Genomic DNA, 18369 nt, shown 5'->3' on the forward strand with positions numbered 1-18369 from the left:
AGTCCTGAGGAAAAAACACTGAAAAGAACTAGCTCTCTACAAACACACACATGAGCGTGCTGCTGTTTCATCATGTCATATTATTCACAGAGTGAGGAAGTGAGAAGAGAGTGTAACATCAAGTATGTGTTCTCTCTGCAAGTCTATATTACCCATTTCTCCCTTGTCCTACAGACTATACTATCTACCTTGGAAAACATGTTCTTCCAAATCAAACCACTCTGACTGAAATCGATAGATGTATGTCAATCCAAGTGACCAGCATGCAGAAGCAGAGCAAATTCAGGCTTTGCTGAATTCACTTTTTCCTGAACAAACTGGTCGCTTGCCAATTCGCATCTACTTTGAAATACATAACAAGTAAATTATCAGACATTTTACCAAGTGCCATCCAAATGGCTGATTTTGAACATTACATAATACCGAAAATGGTGTGATCCTGATTTGTAAAACTCATTGTGGCAATCATGCCAATTATAGCGTATTACTACTATTCAATGAAAGGCTCAAACACACAGTGCAGGCTGAATAAAACACAGGACTGGAAAATACACAGCAAACGTGTATGAGTAAGAAAGAAAGAGTAAGTCTCTATAAAACAAGCATTTTAAAATATGCACGGAGGGTAAGCTGAAGAAGTGAAGAGCCGTTTGTGCTGCGAGGGCCTGAAGAGGGCCTGAAGTCGGCATTAAAGCTTTTAGAAGCGGCCACATAGAGGGCAAGCACCACAGGGAGGGGAGAGCAGGCTGAGACCGGGAATAAATAGATCGGAGCCTGATAAAAGGAAGATTGGTGATTTATTGATATCATTCCACCAGATAATGCCGTTTCTTACAGAGTAAATGGAAAACTGGACACACAACGTCATCCAGCTACAAAACCCACCTCAGCGAAGGCTGAACATGAGTGAGAAAAATAAAACAACATAACCTTAGTCTGTGCAACAGGGAATTTCTATAAATAAATTTTACTTATATGATATTTACTTATTAGAATCTAAAATTTTGAAACAGTTTGGGAATTTCTGATACATGAAAGTACAATGTAAATTTTTCGTGTAAAAATTCAAGTTAAGAAGAAACTATTGTTGACACTGAAGGTATAATATAGGATAATTCAGAATAGGAGTATTTCTACTTCATCCTTTGGTATAAAATATATAATACTATCACTGAAAAAAAAAAGACAGGTAAAATTTTTTTAAAAGTACAATGAATTATCATTCTAAAATATAACACTTAAACAGACTTAAATAACTATAGCACTGTATCAACTTAAGAGAGAAGTCAATAGACTAATACTAAACAAAAAAAGGTGCACATAAAATATTAAGAAACAAGTTAAATGATACTTTCTATAAAATAATAATAAAAAACTAGTAAGTTAATCCGTTTTTCTTAATGAACTCACCCAACATTCTCTGCATCTTCGTCACACTCAGCTTTATATTTGCAAGGTCCACACTTGGAGTGTTTTCTGTGAACTTCTGCCCCTGACCCTTCCTCTTCTGTTTAAAAAGAAAAATTTAATTTTCAATCAAGAGTTGGGATCCTTCCCAGATATGCTTCACATTTTCAGCAGCAATTATTCTATTTCTGGGGGAAATGTACTCCAGCCCTTGAAACAATTACTTTCAAAATCTCTCAGTGCTTGAAAACATTGCCATTACTGAGTGAAACATATTTTGTGAGGAACAAGTACTGGTGCTAGCAAAGTAATACCTTAATCTATGCACAAAGGAACAATATGGCAGGTTTTCATAATCAGTTACCTTTAAAAAAAAACTACCAAATAACATTACTTAAGAGAGAAGAGGAAAAAAAAGAGCAATAATTTTAGTCCAGTAACTTATTCTATTGAAATAGTCTTTCTAACTACATAACAACTAATTCTAGCGTTTAAAAAGATCTCCAAATTTTTAAAAGGAAAGGGGGTCTCCATACAAAGGACTTGCCCCTTTTTTCTGCTTTGCCACTTAGCACAGCCAAAAATACCCAGAATGCAGAAGTGTGTGGGACTCCCATGATCCAGCTCTAGAAACAATACCTACCATCAGATCCCAATTCAGCACACATCACACATTTTAGGGAACCCTACATTTGGAGGTCTGAATGTGAGTGGACCCTATTATGATGATCTCAAACTAGACAAAGAAGTCAGTTTTGAGGCCGGCTTAGGGATTACAACAGGAGTTCCCAAACTTTTTACACAGAGGGCCAGTTCACTGTCCCTCAGACCGTCGGAGGGCCAGACTATAAAAAAAACTATAAATAAATCCCTATGCACACTGCACATATATTATTTTAAAGTAAAAAAACAAAACGGGAACAAATACAATATTTAAAATAAAGAATAAGTAAATTTAAATCAACAAACTGACCAGTATTTCAATGGGAACTATGGGCCTGCTTTTGGCTAATGAGATGGTCAATGTCCGGTTCCATATTTGTCACTGCTGGCCGTAACAAGTGATATGGCGCGCTTCCGGAGCCATGATGCATGTGTCCAGCGTCACTGGAAGTAGTACTGTACGTGAGTGACACTGTGCTTTGTGGCTCCACCACATACAGTACTCTTCCCACTGACCACCAATGAAAGAGGTGCCCCTTCCGGAAGTGCGGCAGGGGCCGGATAAATGGCCTCAGGGGGCCGCATGCGCCCCGTGGGCTGTAGTTTGGGGACCTCTGGATTACAGTTTACTCATTTAATTTCCCAGTCTGGTTTGGGAAAGAACACCTTATTCAAGGGATGCCAATCAGTGAAAAGGTGCTGAAAGAGAAGTATCCAGATCTAGTGCGCCTGTTTGATAAAACTTCCAAATTCTGGTGTCTGTCTATACTTTAAGTCAGAATCCTCACCAAAATTTCATGAACACTCCCAAAAAGACTCAAGGAATCATAATCCTAAGTAATTCTAAGGCCTCAGAAACATCATGAGATCTAGCAATCATATAGTCACCACGAGCTCACTAATGTTTACATATTAATCTCAGTGAACCACTAAGCCTTTCTAATATCACCTCCCTAAAAATATTGGTCAGTCTACATTCACAAGGCAAGACATTCTACATCTGTACTATATATAATATATAAGCAAATCTTGCGATCAATTTCCACTTCTTTAATGTAGTATCAATGACAGTTTCCTAATTATGTAATATCTGACCACGCGGGCCAAACCACATGATCTCTTAAAATCCTTTGCAGCACTATGATATAGAATTTCTGATCTGACTCTTCACGCATGACCATGAAGTTTCTGCTGGAACATGTCCATTTCAATCAAATTCTCTTGTTCGACAGCCGCCATCATTTTTCCACGCTGAAACTGTCATCCCTGAACTTCTTCCTCAGGACAGGGCTATTCTCTAGGTGATTTTTAAAACCCCTACCAGAGAAGAACCTTGAGGATTCTGTGAAATGTGGAAGTCTAGAGTAAGGTTTTAAATAGCGTTGAAAGGATCCCAACTGCAGTTCTCATTTGTATAAGTGAGAACTTTCCCAGTGAGTTTTCTCTTACTACATCTATAGTACCTCAAACATTATTTTGTATACAGTGGATATCCATTAAGAATTAGAGCTTCATTAACTATGAGAAGGATTATTTAACTCTTATCTGATAATTTAGAGAAACACTGTTAGCTTCTGTTCCCAAATAGTTTTATACAGCAGAAATAATTCATATACTTAGAAAATAAAATTAAAAACAGGAAAATATGAATGTTTTAATTTAAACTCTAGATTCCACTAGCGTTGCTCTGTCAGTCTTCTCTATGCTGTGCGCAACTCACCCTAGAGTTTCCAATACTGTACCTTGAAAATTTTTGATGAGAAAAAATGTGTAAGCATGGGGTGGGAGAGAGTTACAAATAGTAACCTGGTCCAAGCCAAAATCACGTGTGGGGATGACTAAGGAGAGCGCGCTCTGGTACGACCCCAATTTAACAGGCACTCCATTTCCCCTTCGTCAGACAACACACCTTTAGTGAAAAACCACCACATGAAACACAGAATGCCAGGCTAGGGGGACAGAGGGACTAGAGTTCATGGCTAACAGTGGGGTTTCTTTCTGGAATAATGAAAATGTTTTTCAGTTGGCTGTGGTAAGGAATGTACAACTCAGTGAACGTAATAAAAGCCATTGAATTATCCACTTTAAATGGGCGGATTGTATATGGAATGTAAATTTTAGCTCAATAAAACTATTTTAAAAAGTGAAAGAAAACAAATGCACTTTAAGGGGTACTTGAAACTTACCTCCTTCTCCAGATCCAGAGCCATTATCTGAGAAGGAAAACAGAGTAAATATGAACACTTTTCCTGGAAATTTCATTTTATCAAATAGAAAATTTCCTATCAAAATATCAAACATAGATACCCTTTTCTCATTTTTTAGATATAGCTAATGGTTTATTCTTATATAGCTATTTTGTATCTTTCTCACATATAAATTCCTTGGACATACAATCATCTGTATCTCATATATCTTTGCAGTCCATTCAGGAAATATCCAGGTGCCCTGCACAGAGCAGTAACCAAAAAATATGGTAAAGTAAAAGACTAAATAGAAAATATTTTAATTAACTCATTTAAAAGGTAGAAGAAAATTTAATTTTGTTAAAGCTTGAGAGTAATAATGAATAAGCTGTTTTTATTAAAAAGGGAGGGAAAGAGCTTTGGGTCTTGCTCCAAAAATCTTCTTAATGAAATTTGTGGATAAAAACTCAAAGCTGAAAAAGATTTTAAAAAGCCCCAAGGTTTTGAAGGGAATAACCTCAAGGTTGATGTTTTCATATCATTGATGAAAGCAACTTCCTCGCCTGACCAAAGCAGTGCAGTGGATACAGCAGGGGTCCCCAAACTTTTTACACAGGGGGCCAGTTCACTGTCCCTCAGACCGTTGGAGGGCTGGACTATTAAAAAAACTATAAAAAAATCCCTATGCACACTGCACATATCTTATTTTAAAGTAAAAAAACAAAACGGTAACAAATACAATATTTAAAATAAAGAACAAGTAAATTTAAATCAACAAACTGACCAGTATTTCAATGGGAACTATGGGCCTGCTTTTGGCTAATGAGATAGTCAATATGCTCCTCTCACTGACCACCAATGAAAGAGGTACCCCTTCCGGAAGTGCAGCGGGGGAGGGGGGGGCGGATGAATGGCCTCAGGGGGCCGCATGCGGCCACGGGGCCGTAGTTTGGGGACCCCTGGGATACAGTGTCGACCCGGAATGCTGAGGTCGCTGGCTCTGAGCATGGGCTCGTCCACAAGATACCAAAGCTTGCCAGCTTGAGCCCAGAAGGTCGCTGGCAGGAAGACCTCAAGGTCGCTGGCTGGAGCAACAGGACTCGGGCTCAACCACGGTCAAGGCACAAGCACGTACAAGAAGCAATCAATGTACAACTAAAGTGAAAGCAACTAGGAGTTGATGCCTTCACTATCTCTCTGAGCCTTTCTATGTCTCTCACTCTCTCAAAAAAAAAAAAAAAAAAAAAAAGAAAGGAAGGAAGAAATTAACTTCCCCTAGGAAACCTAACCATAAGGAATCTCACCAAGATGTGTAGGTGGGAGACTTGTTACTAGTGAAATTAAAGAGCCTCCCTCAAAATTACAAGCAAGAAGTCAGCCTAAAATGTAATGAATGTAAAATATTTATTTTATAATCCTATAAAAAAAAATAACATATGGCGCAGAACATGTTGAAAAAAGAGTACTGCTATAGTATCATGAGCCCACAGCAGTAAAAAGCAGAGATGGCAAGTGGAGAACTTGACGCTTTCTCCAGCACTGCGCAGGCGGGGGAGATCCTGGAGAACCCACCCCAGTTCCTCCAACAGTTCTCCAGAGGGGGAGACAACACTCGAGACAGTACTGCCCCTCCCCTTCAAGCTCCTTCAGACAGGAATCAAATTCCCAGATGTGGCAGAATCAGGAAAAACTGGAAAAATATATATTTCTTTTATTTTTTATTTTTATTTTTTTTGCATTTTTCCGAAGCTGGAAACGGGGAGGCAGTCAGACAGACTCCCGCAGGCGCCAGACCGGGATCCACCCGGCACGCCCACCAGGGGGCGATGCTCTGCCCCTCTGGGGCGTTGCTCTGTTGCGACAAGTCATTCTAGCGCCTGAGGCAGAGGCCACAGAGCCATCCTCAGCGCCCGGGCCATCTTTGCTCCAATGGAGCCTCGGCTGCGGGAGGGGAAGAGAGAGACAGAGAGGAAGGAGGGGGGGGGGAGAAGCAGATGGGCACTTCTCCTATTTGCCCTGGCCGGGAATCGAACCCGGGACTCCTGCATGCCAGGCCGACACTCTCCCACTGAGCCAACCGGCCAGGACCTGGAAAAATATATTTTATGTAGTACAGTACCCATTGCAAAATCCTAATGGGATTTTACAGAAAGTCTTACATTGTGTTCCATTTTGATTAATCAACCATAAAAAAAATTACATCTTCTATAAGTAAAAAGGAAAAGGAGTGAAAGCAGTAAAAGAAGAGATGGAAGCCCTGGCCGGTTGGCTCAGTGGTAGAGCATCAGCCTGGTGTGCAGGGGTCCCGGGTTCAAATCCCGGCCAGGGCACACAGGAGAGGCACCCATCTGCTTCTCCACCCCCTCCCCTCTCCTTCCGCTTTGTCTCTCTCTTCCCCTCCCGCATCCGAGGCTCCATTGGAGCAAAGATGGCCCGGGCGCTGGGGATGGCTCCTTGGCCTCTGCCCCAGGCACTAGAGTGGCTCTGGTCGCCGCAGAGCGAAGCCCCGGAGGGGCAGAGCATCACCCCCTGGTGGGCAGAGCGTTGCCCCCTGGTGGGCGTGCCAGGTGGATCCCGGTCGGGTGCATGGGGGAGTCTGTCTGACTGTCTCTCCCCGTTTCTAGCTTCAGAAAAATACAAAAAAAAAGAAGAGATGGAAGAGGGGAACTCAATTTAAAATTGTATATATTTATGACCAAAATTTTCCTTCTCCTTTTTTCCTTCTCTCCCACACTCATTGGGTACTAATGTGCTAGGCAACATGGTGAATGTCAGGAATAACTGATAAATAAAACTGCCCCAGTGCATGATACTTAATCACTCCCAACCTTTTTTTCAATCCATATCCAATCTCTTTTTCTTTTTCTTTTTTTTAAAGTCAGAGGAGGGGAGATAGAGAGGCAGACTCCCACATGCACCCTGTCTGGGATCCACCCAGCAACCTTGTCTGGGGCTGATGCTCAAGTACTAAGCTATTTTTAGTGCCTAAGGCTGATGCACTTCAATGGAGCTATCCTCAGTGCCCAGGGCCACACTTGAAACAATCAAGCCACTGGCTGAAGGAAGGGAAGAGAGAGAGAAGTAGGAGGGGGAGAGAAGCAAATGGTTGCTTTTCCTGTGTGCCCTGAACGGGAATCGAACCCAGGACGTCCATACACTGGGCCAACACTCTATCCACTGAGCCACCAGCCAGGGCCCCAATTTTCAAAAATACATCTAACAGTTTCCTTTAGTGTTATTTAAAATTCCCAAATAAATTAAATATTGTAACTGCAGAACCAGCTCAAACTGGTCTTATCCTGTTTCTAACCAGATACTAGTTGTTTTTCAGAATACAACAATAAGACATGCAGCCAAAGCATATGCAGAGGAGAGAATTTTGACCTTCAATAAAAATAGGACCCAAAGTTTCACATCCCCTCCCCACCCCTCAACCAAAGAACCAGATTGGACCAGAACTCAATCATGGGAATCCTTTCAGAAGCAAAAGGGTCCAGGAAGATCCCATGCTAAAAAAGCCCCCCAATTGAAACCTGCTCCACCTGCGCTTCCACACACCAGCCCCTCCTTCCCTAAAACATTAAATTCTACCCCAAACACTAATGGGAAGACAGATGTGAGCCTTGCCTCCAGTCTCCTTGCCAGCAGACCTCGCAATAAAGCCTTTTCTTTTCTCAAAAGCCAGCATCCTGGTATTGGCTTCTCTGCACAGGCAGCAAGCCCTCACTTGGTAACACCGTGACTTCTCTGATAGTGAGGTTGAATTTGTATCGTACACACACCTTCCCCGGCCCACACAACCCCATCCCAACCCTGGGATTATGATGTATCTCCCTAAGCAAGCCATACTGCCTTCCAGTTGAGAAATAACTGATTTGGCTAGAAACAGATATGTCAGGTAAATGAAATACAGTGTGATGTATACACAGAGATATGCACAAAGTGTGAACAAACTCTGCCAGGAGACAGCATGAAAGAAAGGTTTCACAGAGGAGCAAAGGCTTAAACTCAATCTTAAAGCATTAGGAGCCTTCAAGTGAACAAAAGAGAATGTATTTTTAGCACAGGGAAGAGGACCAATCAAAGACCAAATGACATGAACAACACTGGCACACCCAGCACACAACAAAATTGATACAGTACCTTAGAGCTGAGCTCATTCAATCCTCATTTAACTACCCCAGGAGATGGTATCCATTTAACAATTTGGGTCAATGGGGCTCTGAGTGGTTAAGTGACTTGTCCAAGCTCATACAGTAAATAAGAGCTGGAGTTACTTTAAAGGCAGGTCTTTCAACCCTAGTGAGGTGCTCTTTCCAATCTACCACTCCGCCTTCTAACGTTTAATGTTCACTGCCTATCAAAGCAGTTGGTGTCTTAAACACATACTCCTCATAAATGATGCACAATTAATCAGTGAATGTAAAGAACTCCATACTTCTTTTTAATCTCTAAGTCAAGTCTTTGAAACACAATGTGCTTAGAGAAGTATACAAGAACCACACCAAATGACAGCTGACTGGCCTAAAGAACATAATTTCACCAAGCACCTAATTATTTAGTATATGGAAAAGAACTTGGCCTTGCCCAGGGAGAGGTCAGGCTTTTGTCCTCAGCTTCTAGTAGGTAATCTACGTCATACCTGATAGAAGTACAGGGGGTCCTCAGGTTACAACAGTTTCGTTCCTAGGACAGTGATGTAACCAGAATTTTGGTGTAAGTTGAAATACACCTTAGCTTAACACAAACAGAACACCTGCACTTTTAACTGTCCGAAACGGAGTAGGTAAGCTTACTGGGGAACACCAACTCCCTCACTCACAAGCTGCGTTACCGCGTATTCTTCTGCCCTGTGCAACCAAACTAGTTCGCCCACATAGTCCATAAGTACAATGCTAATAGCATAAGCCAAAACACTCATGTCTCAATTTTTTAAAGTTTTTATGGGAGTGAGCACCATAAACTCGAAACATATGTCAAGACTGTCATAACCCAATGCCCCCCCCATCTTGTTTAGGGAGGGTTCTGACCATATAAGATCTAAGGGCGGGGCCAGTCACACTCAGTAGTCATAGGGTGAAAGACCACCCATGTCATTTAGAGTGGGAGCTCTGAGTCATGTGGTATTAGAGGACATGGAGTTTGAGATCAGCCACATGGACAATCAACCAACCATGCTTATGGAATGGAGCCCCAATAAAGACTCTGCACATAAGCACCATATGTGGGGAAAGAAAGGAAATGGAATTTATCATGTAAGAGTAGTCTCCACCTTTACTGCTAACCTTCATACAATAATTCTAATTGCTTCACCTTCCTCACTGCTAAGTGAGAGCTAAGAAAGAGACATACTTGAGATGCTACTAATGGCTTTCTGTGGCTATTGCCCACCCCACCTTCCCACCAAAAAATAAAAACCAACACAATCGATCCCATATCATTTCCCAACCTTATTCTAATAGTCAAACCACAGGCAAAAAAAAAAAAAGGCAAAGTCCTCCCCCCCACACACATACACACACAAAAGCATTAAGCATTAAAAGTATACCAAGAAGTAACAGAGTTGATACAAGATCCCTGGCAGTTAAAAAAACATGAGCCTGACCAGAGGATGCTGAGAACCCAGGTGTGAAACCCAAGTTCGACAGCTTGAGTACAGGCTCATTCATCTTGAGCATGAGGTCACCAGCTTGAGCACAGGGTCTCCAGCTTGAGCAAGAGGTCACTGGCTGAGCCTGAACCCACCAACCCCCAATCAAGACACATATGAGAAAGTCAATGATCAATTCAAGTGTCACAACTACAAGTTGATGCTTCTCACCTCTCTCCCTCTCTGCCTGTCTCTCTCTTTCTCTAAAAAATTTAAATAAACTAAAATGGGAAAACTGAGCCTCCCCACCCCCCACACAATCACCACCATTCCATACAGCAGTTCTGAGAATACACCTCTCACTGCAACTTCCTTTTAGAAAACATGGCAGAACCATTACTAACATTTATTCAGAAGACTTTCACAACATACCAGAGTAACATGGTCCTCTTGCTACTACTGTTATCTCTTTCTGGTGCTTACAAGCAGCTCTTCTGAGAAAACATTCATTTTGATAAGTGTCCCCGTTTGAGGCACAGACGGGAATGTAATTTGTATGGCACTGTGAAAGAAACAAAAATAAATTCTCAGAAATAGGCATGAATATTAATAGTTTATTTCATATTCATGAATGCAATACCATGGTCTTATGACATACTTCTAACTACAGATTAGTACATTACTTTATTTGGTTAAAAAAAAAAAGACTAATTTCTCATACCTTTTTTCACATTCATAATGAAAAGAACTATTAACTATCCATAAAAATAAGAATGAGAATCCCTTTCCTATCGACTTCACTTGCTTGCTATAAAGATCCAGTGAGATAGTTTGTAATGAGCACTAAAAATTCCTGGTAATGTTTGTAATGAGTGCTAAAAATGAAATGTCATTTTATTATAATCAAAATTCATTTATTCCATACTTCTGGTACATAGCCCCAGACACAAAGAAATACATGATCTCTGTTCTCAGAGACCTTACAATCTTGTTAGAGCACCATACAAATAAGAAAAAAAAAAGAATACACACACACACACACACACACACACACATATTAAAGATAGCTCACGTACTAAATCAAAAGTGTAGACAATAAGTATACTATCTAAAACCTACTATTGTGGCCCTGGCCGGTTGGCTCAGCGGTAGAACGTCGGCCTAGCGTGCGGAGGACCCGGGTTCGATTCCCGGCCAGGGCACACAGGAGAAGCGCCCATTTGCTTCTCCACCCCTCCGCCGCGCTTTCCTCTCTGTCTCTCTCTTCCCCTCCCGCAGCCAAGGCTCCACTGGAGCAAAGATGGCCCGGGCGCTGGGGATGGCTCCTTGGCCTCTGCCTCAGGCGCTAGAGTGGCTCTGGTAGCAACATGGTGACGCCCAGGATGGGCAGAGCATCGCCCCCTGGTGGGCAGAGCGTCGCCCCATGGTGGGCGTGCCGGGTGGATCCCGGTTGGGCGCATGCGGGAGTCTGTCTGACTGTCTCTCCCCGTTTCCAGCTTCAGAAAAATGAAAAAATGAAAAAAAAAAATAAAAAAAATAAAAAATAAATAAATAAAACTTACTATTGTAAGCTGGATTATACAAGAAAAGCCTTCTCAGAGAAAGCGAAATATAAATTGGGCCTTGAAAGATGATAGAAATAAGACAGATGAAGAAAAAGGGTTTGACACAGGACCTGTAATGTTTAAAAAATTTAAAAATTCTATGTGTCAAAAATATCAAACAACCAATGTTTTAAAATCTGGAGAGAATGTAGTATGATACAAGTTACTATCATTGCTAAAAAAGAGATAATACAAATTAATAAAAAATGGACAAAAAACAAATTTACAGAATTACCAATGGCCAATTAATATATAAAAAAGGCCTACTTTTGCTAGTAATCAGTAAAATGAGATGCTATGTTTAGCTTATAAAATTGGCTATTAAGAAAAAACTTCAACTTGGGCATTACCAATGCACCTGTTGTGGTAATGTCAATTGGTTCAAGCTTTTGAGAACATAATTTAACAACATATTTCAAGAGTCTTGAAAAAGGAATGCTGTTTTCGATCCAGATTTGCATATTTAGGGAATCTATCTGAAGGAAACCATTATAGACAAAAATTCACTATAACCACTTCAAACAAAAATTTATTTTTTAATTTTATCTTTCAATTAGTCAATATTATTTTGTATTAGTTTTGGGTGTACAACATAGTGGTTAGACAATTACATATTTTACAAAGTGTTTCTCTCAATATTTCTAGTACCCACCTGGTACCATATACGGTAGTTACTTCAAAATTATTGACTACATTCCCTATGCTGTACTTTAATTCTTATGATTATTTTGTAACTAGCAATTTGTATTTCTTAATCCCTTCACCTTTTTTACCCAGTCCCCCAAGCCCCATCCCCTCTCTCAGCCATCCATCTCTTCTCTGTACCTGAGTCTGTTTCAATTTCAAACAAGAATTTGTTAACATAAAAAAATGGAAAAACCTAAAACATGTTATATTGTTCAAGTAATTAATATTACAGTCACTGAAAATTACCTTCTATAAGAATAATGTGTGACAGAAAAAGATAACATAACATTAGGTGTAAAGCAGGCAATAATACCACATATATAACTTCTAAGAATTTTGTGCCATTTTAAAATGTATTATCTAGTCCACAAAACTAAATGCAAACTTTAAAATGACAACTTTTAAAAGTAAAAATGCAAACTTTTAAAAGTAAAAATATGGCAAGAAAAAAAATTACATATACAAATATACATATATATATGATCTCAATTATTTAGAAAAAATAAAGTCATAAAGTAAATCCTGGAAAACATCAATAAATTATTCACATTACTTGTCATGATTTTTTATTTCTATGATTTTCTGTATTTCTCAATTTTTTCCCAATGAACAAGATTTACTTTTATCATTTATTTACTCTTAAAAAGTGATCGATTTACTTTATGAACCATAAATATGACATGCTACCATGGGTCAAACACTGGTATAAACGATCTCTAATAAAATATTTTATGACCAAGTTGACTTGCTATACACATTATCAGCAGACTCCTATATCAACTTTAATTAAAATTAAATTTTTACTTTAGAAAGCCTTCCTATATTGCTCCAATTATTCATGGATCATCTCCCTTTACTCTCTTTCCCTAAAATGTACATAATAACTTGTATGATGTCTGCAGGAGTCAATATGTTGCTTTGTAATTATACAATGCATAATTAGCAAAGTAGACCATAAGCTCCATAATGTCAAGTGCAAAGTCTATGCACTTTTCAACCAACATTTTGCTCAACAGCTTTCCAATGGCGTGCTCTCAAAGCTGCTAATATTGCCCTCTATGCATAGATACCCCTATGAAGGATTTTTTGGTTGTTACAATGATAAAGGACATTACTGGTGGATTCCATGGATGCTAGATATATGTATTACACAGGAAAAAACAGTTCCACTCAACAAAGACATACATGTCATACTATGCTAAGGCTACCATATACAAAGAAGCCTGCTCTGTTATAACTTATCCTAATACTAGTTTTTATTCTAGCACTCACCATACCTCTGCATTTTTGTTTTGAGATATTTCTGGTATGAAACTGCATTAATCTTTATTAAATCCAAACATTCAATTGTAAGTAGATATAAGCATCTGACTACCATATTGTCTGCTAGTGTAATCATGCCCAAGCATTTACATTTTAAATAATTTATAGTAACATAATTTATTTTACTATAAAATTTATTTCTCTTTTACACTGCAATTTTATATTATATTGATTTCTTTAATTATGCAGGTTACGTTATCTACAAATTTCATTAAAGAATAGTAAAGGAGTGGAATACAAATTGTTGGTTATAAAAAAGGGTCATTAAGTCTGAGAATCCCTAAGGTAACAGCAAACAGTTATTCAAGTTTCTATCTAGCAAACACCAGCTACAACTCTAAATGTCCCATGGAACTTAAACACTTTAATAATCCTGTGGAGCACATTGACTTAGTACTAGAACTGGGACTGAAGTCAATGTTGTGCCCTGGGTCCACCATCCACATGACTATGTGCTAACACTAGTGCCATTTTCCCCATTTCCTTTCTAATAAAGCTGTTGTGAGGATTAAACAAAAGAAATTCATCTTTAGCATTTTTATGTGGCCATAATAAGTTCTCAATAAATATTAGCTGGTTCTGGTATTGCTACGATTATTTCTGAGTCTTAAGTAGGCCCAGGATCACAACTATTAAGTGGAAGATCTTGACCACTACACACTCAAGTTATATGTCACCTAGGTGGTAGTGACAGAGAGCTGAATACAGTCTAGGCAAGTCCCTCAAATTCAACCTAATGAGCACAAACTTAGAGTGAGCATGAGATGGTAGAAGTACACCTGCTATTCTCTGGTCTGTTTCCAATCTCCTTATGCTATGGGCAATTTAAGAGATTTGGGCAATTTTTACATGCCTCCGCCTGATTTAGGCACTGACTCTAACCTAACTAAGGTCCGCCTCCTCTCTACTGCCTCTCTTGCTGGCGGGAAAGAACTCTCCCCTATAACTTCTCTTTAGCAGGAAGAAAGTGATTCAAAGTGTATAGTTCAGAAAGGTTGGCAGTGTACAACTCTGGAGCCACATCCATTCATTCAAGCATTTATCGCGTACCCTATGTGTATCAGGAACAGTGCTGAACACAATAAATAAGAAAATAAGGTTGTGATGGCCAACTTAATGCATCAATTTGATTGGGCCCCAGGGTGCTCAGATTAAACATAATATGTGGGTATGTCTGTGAGGGTGTTTCTGGATGATATTAGCATTTGAATCAGCAAACTAAGTGCCCTCCCCAATATAGGTAGGATCATCCAATCCACTGAGGACCTGACTAGAATGAAATGGTGGAGGAAGAAAGAATTCACTCTCTGCCTAACTGTTGAATGGGAATATGGGTCTTCTCCTGGTTCTTGAGCCTTCAGACTCGGACTGAGACTTAAATCATCGGCTTACCTGATTCTCAGACCTTCAGACTTAGACTAGAACAAAGAGGAAGAACGAACACAGGAAAGACATCTTAGGCACTCCTCTGTGTACATTCCCCAAGTTTTCATGGAAATATGCAGTATTGACCATTTTTCTTTGTACCAAATACATAAAAGTAGCTTTGTTTATGTAATGTGGCAAGATATAATAGCTCTTATTCATAGACTAAAAAAAACTTTACCTTTGAAATCCTATTATTGTTTGTTAAAATCATATCCCTGAAAGCTTATATATATTAACAATGAAAGCAAGCTGGATCACAACCAAGTTTTTTAAATGAACTTAAAGATATTTCTAAAGCATCCGTATATGTTTAATGAACTTATGAGGTCATTGTTCTTAAACTGGCAAGAACCTAAGTCTAACTTGAACCGATTTACAAGCTTCTAAGAAGACAGAGTAGTCAAAGGAAGGTGTGCTCAGCAGCAGGATCAAATCATGCTGTCAGCCTCTAGGCAGTTTGCTCCTACCAGGCAAGGAACTTGACTTTAAACATCTTTATATCCTCAGCATGTAGCCAGCCTAGCATGTAGCACGAAGTAAGCACTGGATCAATGTCCACTGATCTCAACTCCTAACTTTTATTTCCCTTTCCTGCTTTGCCACAAAGTAAGAATGCAAGGGATTCAGACAGATCATGACAGGATTTTCTAGCTGTTCAAGTATGTTTAAAAGGTCAAAACCACTATTTCTTTATCATCTTAAGAGTTTCAGGGAAAGGCTTTCAAAGAATGATGAGAATCGTAAAGACAAAGGCAGATAAATAGGAAGTGAAAATTTTAAATGATATAAAAAAATGGAAATGACATTAGGATACCTTCTTTAAAGTGCAGAATTCCTTTTCTATAATCTATGTAAAATGAAAAGGAACCATCTCTAAGGTAAATATTAACTGATTTAGTACTTAAAGGAGAAATTAAACACTTTTATGTATAAGATAAAGAATATTTCTGGGAGGAAATATAAAAAAGTAACATGCTACCTCCGAGAAGAGAATTGGTAGTCTAGAACTGAAGGAAGACCTTTTTCATTATATACAATATTATGTGGACATGCTCACAGCAAACAACTTGAACAATATATAATAATACATTATTATTATATATAATTATATGTAATATATATTTATATATAACATGATGTGATATAATATATATACTTACATATAATATTAAATATATATGTATATATATGTATATATATAATATATGTATGGGGTGACTAAAACACTAATAAAAAAACTACAGTCTTTCTTGGTTGCAAAACTAGAGGACAAAATTCAGGGCAACAAGGACCACTGGAAAGTGAGAGAAAATACCCAAAAGGAGAATCAGAGGGGAGTCCCATCTTCTGTGTACAAACTCAGAACAAATTTCTGGCTGACTTCTTCTAAACAACTCATGGGGCATATTCCAAGTAGCCCAGCTAAGGTTAAAAAGAAAAATGAGGCTCTGGCTGGTTGGCTCAGTGGACAGAGCATTAGCCTGGCATATGGACGTCCCAGGTTTGATTCCCGGGCAGGGCACACAGGAGAAGCAACCATCTGTGTCTCTTCCCCTCCCTGTCCCCCTTCTCTCCCTCTTCACCTCCTGCAGACAGTGGCTTGATTGGTTTGATTGTCAGCCCCAGGTGCTGAGGATAGTTCGGTTGGTCCAAATATGTCAGCCTCAGGAGCTAAAAAAGCTTGATTGAGCCCTGGCCGGTTGGCTCAGTGGTAGAGCGTCGGCCTGGCGTGCGGAAGTCCCGGGTTCGATTCCCGGCCAGGGCACACAGGAGAGGCACCCATCTGCTTCTCCACCCCTCCCCCTCTCCTTCCTCTCTGTCTCTCTCTTCCCCTCCCGCAGCCAAGGCTCCACTGGAGCAAAGTTGGCCCGGGCGCTGGGGATGGCTCCTTGGCCTCTGCCCCAGGCACTAGAGTAGCTCTGGTCACGACAGAGAGACCCCCCCAGATGGGCAGAGCATCGCCCCCTGGTGGGCATGCCGGGTGGATCCTGGTCGGGGCGCATGCGGCAGTCAGTCTGACTGCCTCCCCGTTTCCAGCTTCAGAAAAATACAAAAAAAAAAAAAAAAAAAAAGGTTGATTGATTATAGCATCAGCCATACAGGGGAGTTGCTAGGTGGATCCCTGTCGGGGTGCATGCGGGAATCTGTCTCACTATTTCCCCTCCTCTCACTTAAAAAAAAAAAAAGAAAGAAAGAAAAAGAAAAATGAACTAATTTTTGTGTTTCTGCCACAACAGGGAAGACAGAATTTGCCATCTGAATTCATCCAATTTAACTGTTGCAAAACAACTATAGTCTTCAGAGTAGCATAACAGAATTCAACACTCTAAAACACATCATTCACAATGTGTAAGATAAATTCAAAATTACACTAATACAAAAAGAAGGCAAGCACGATCCATTCTCAAATGAAAAGACCATCATCTACAGAGATGATCCCTGAGATGCCCCCGATGTTGAAATTGGCAAAGATTTTAAAGCAGCAATAATATTTGTGCTCACAGAAAATAAGCTTGCAATGAATGAAAAGACAGGAAATCTCAACAGATGAACAGAAACTATATATTCTGGAAATAAAATATTTGAAATTAAAAACTCACTGGATAAGCCCTGGCCAAGGTAGCTCAAGTCTTATATGCCAAGGTTGTGGGTTTGATAACCAGTCAGGGTATATACAAGAATCAACCAATGAATATATAAATAAATGGAACAGCAAATTGATCTCTCTCCCACCTCCACTTTCTCTCTCTCTAAAAATCAATAAATTTTTTTTTTTTTTTTTTAAAAAGCCTCACTGGATGAGAAGAATGATTATGAAAGAAGAAAGGACTAGTGAACCCAGAGATAGAGCAATAAAAATTATCTAATGTAAGTAGAAAGAAGTTCATACAGGGGGTATATACTATGCATAGCAATACCTTCTTTTAAGGAATGAAGCCCACTTTAGTTATCATCCCTTTAAAGAGGGTTTGGGAAAGGAGGCAGGGCAGCCAGACACAACACACTGGCCAGACAATTGCATGAGTAACCATATAGAGGTGAGCACAAGATTAGCTAAGCCACATCAAAAGTGGGTATTGTGAATAATGGATTGTAAAGTCCCTCTTGATCATTAACAACCTATCTGACTGGACAATAGTACACCCACTACTCTCCACTTCTTTTAATAAAAATACACAACATGATTGCTAGTTTATAGCTTTCAAAGAAGTTTCCTATGCAAGCTCTCTTTCTGATTTTGATTCTCATTACAATATCCTAAGAGAAAATCTGCCTTCTCTCTTCAGATGGAGCTCACAGAAACTGTCTGAGGTTACAGTTACTGAAAGGATTGACTTCCCTCTGTTTTGATCCCTGATCTCTGGAGCCTTTCTTCCCTCTAAAATCCAAAATGGTGGGTATGATTAGACAAGATCGTGAGCGGAAAGAAAAGCCTAGTTCCTTCTTTATTTCCTCTGAAGTCCGGAATCAGGTACCATCA

At 39.6% G+C, this 18369-nt stretch overlaps 1 protein-coding gene across 1 annotated transcript in view; it reads right to left on the reverse strand.

The window, feature by feature from the left end:
- The window catches only part of TMEFF1 (transmembrane protein with EGF like and two follistatin like domains 1), a 91973-nt gene that overhangs the window by 46792 nt on the left and 26812 nt on the right, over window positions 1-18369 (reverse strand). The window contains exons 3-5 of the mRNA XM_066367545.1: window positions 10279-10408; window positions 4257-4283; window positions 1411-1507 (exon numbers count right to left, since the gene is read on the reverse strand). Coding sequence (XP_066223642.1) covers window positions 1411-1507; window positions 4257-4283; window positions 10279-10408 — 254 coding nt within the window. The remainder of the gene's footprint in view (window positions 1-1410; window positions 1508-4256; window positions 4284-10278; window positions 10409-18369) is intronic.

This window comes from Saccopteryx leptura, chromosome 2, assembly GCF_036850995.1.
Source record: "Saccopteryx leptura isolate mSacLep1 chromosome 2, mSacLep1_pri_phased_curated, whole genome shotgun sequence".
In the NCBI taxonomy this organism is placed as follows: Eukaryota; Metazoa; Chordata; class Mammalia; order Chiroptera; family Emballonuridae; genus Saccopteryx; species Saccopteryx leptura.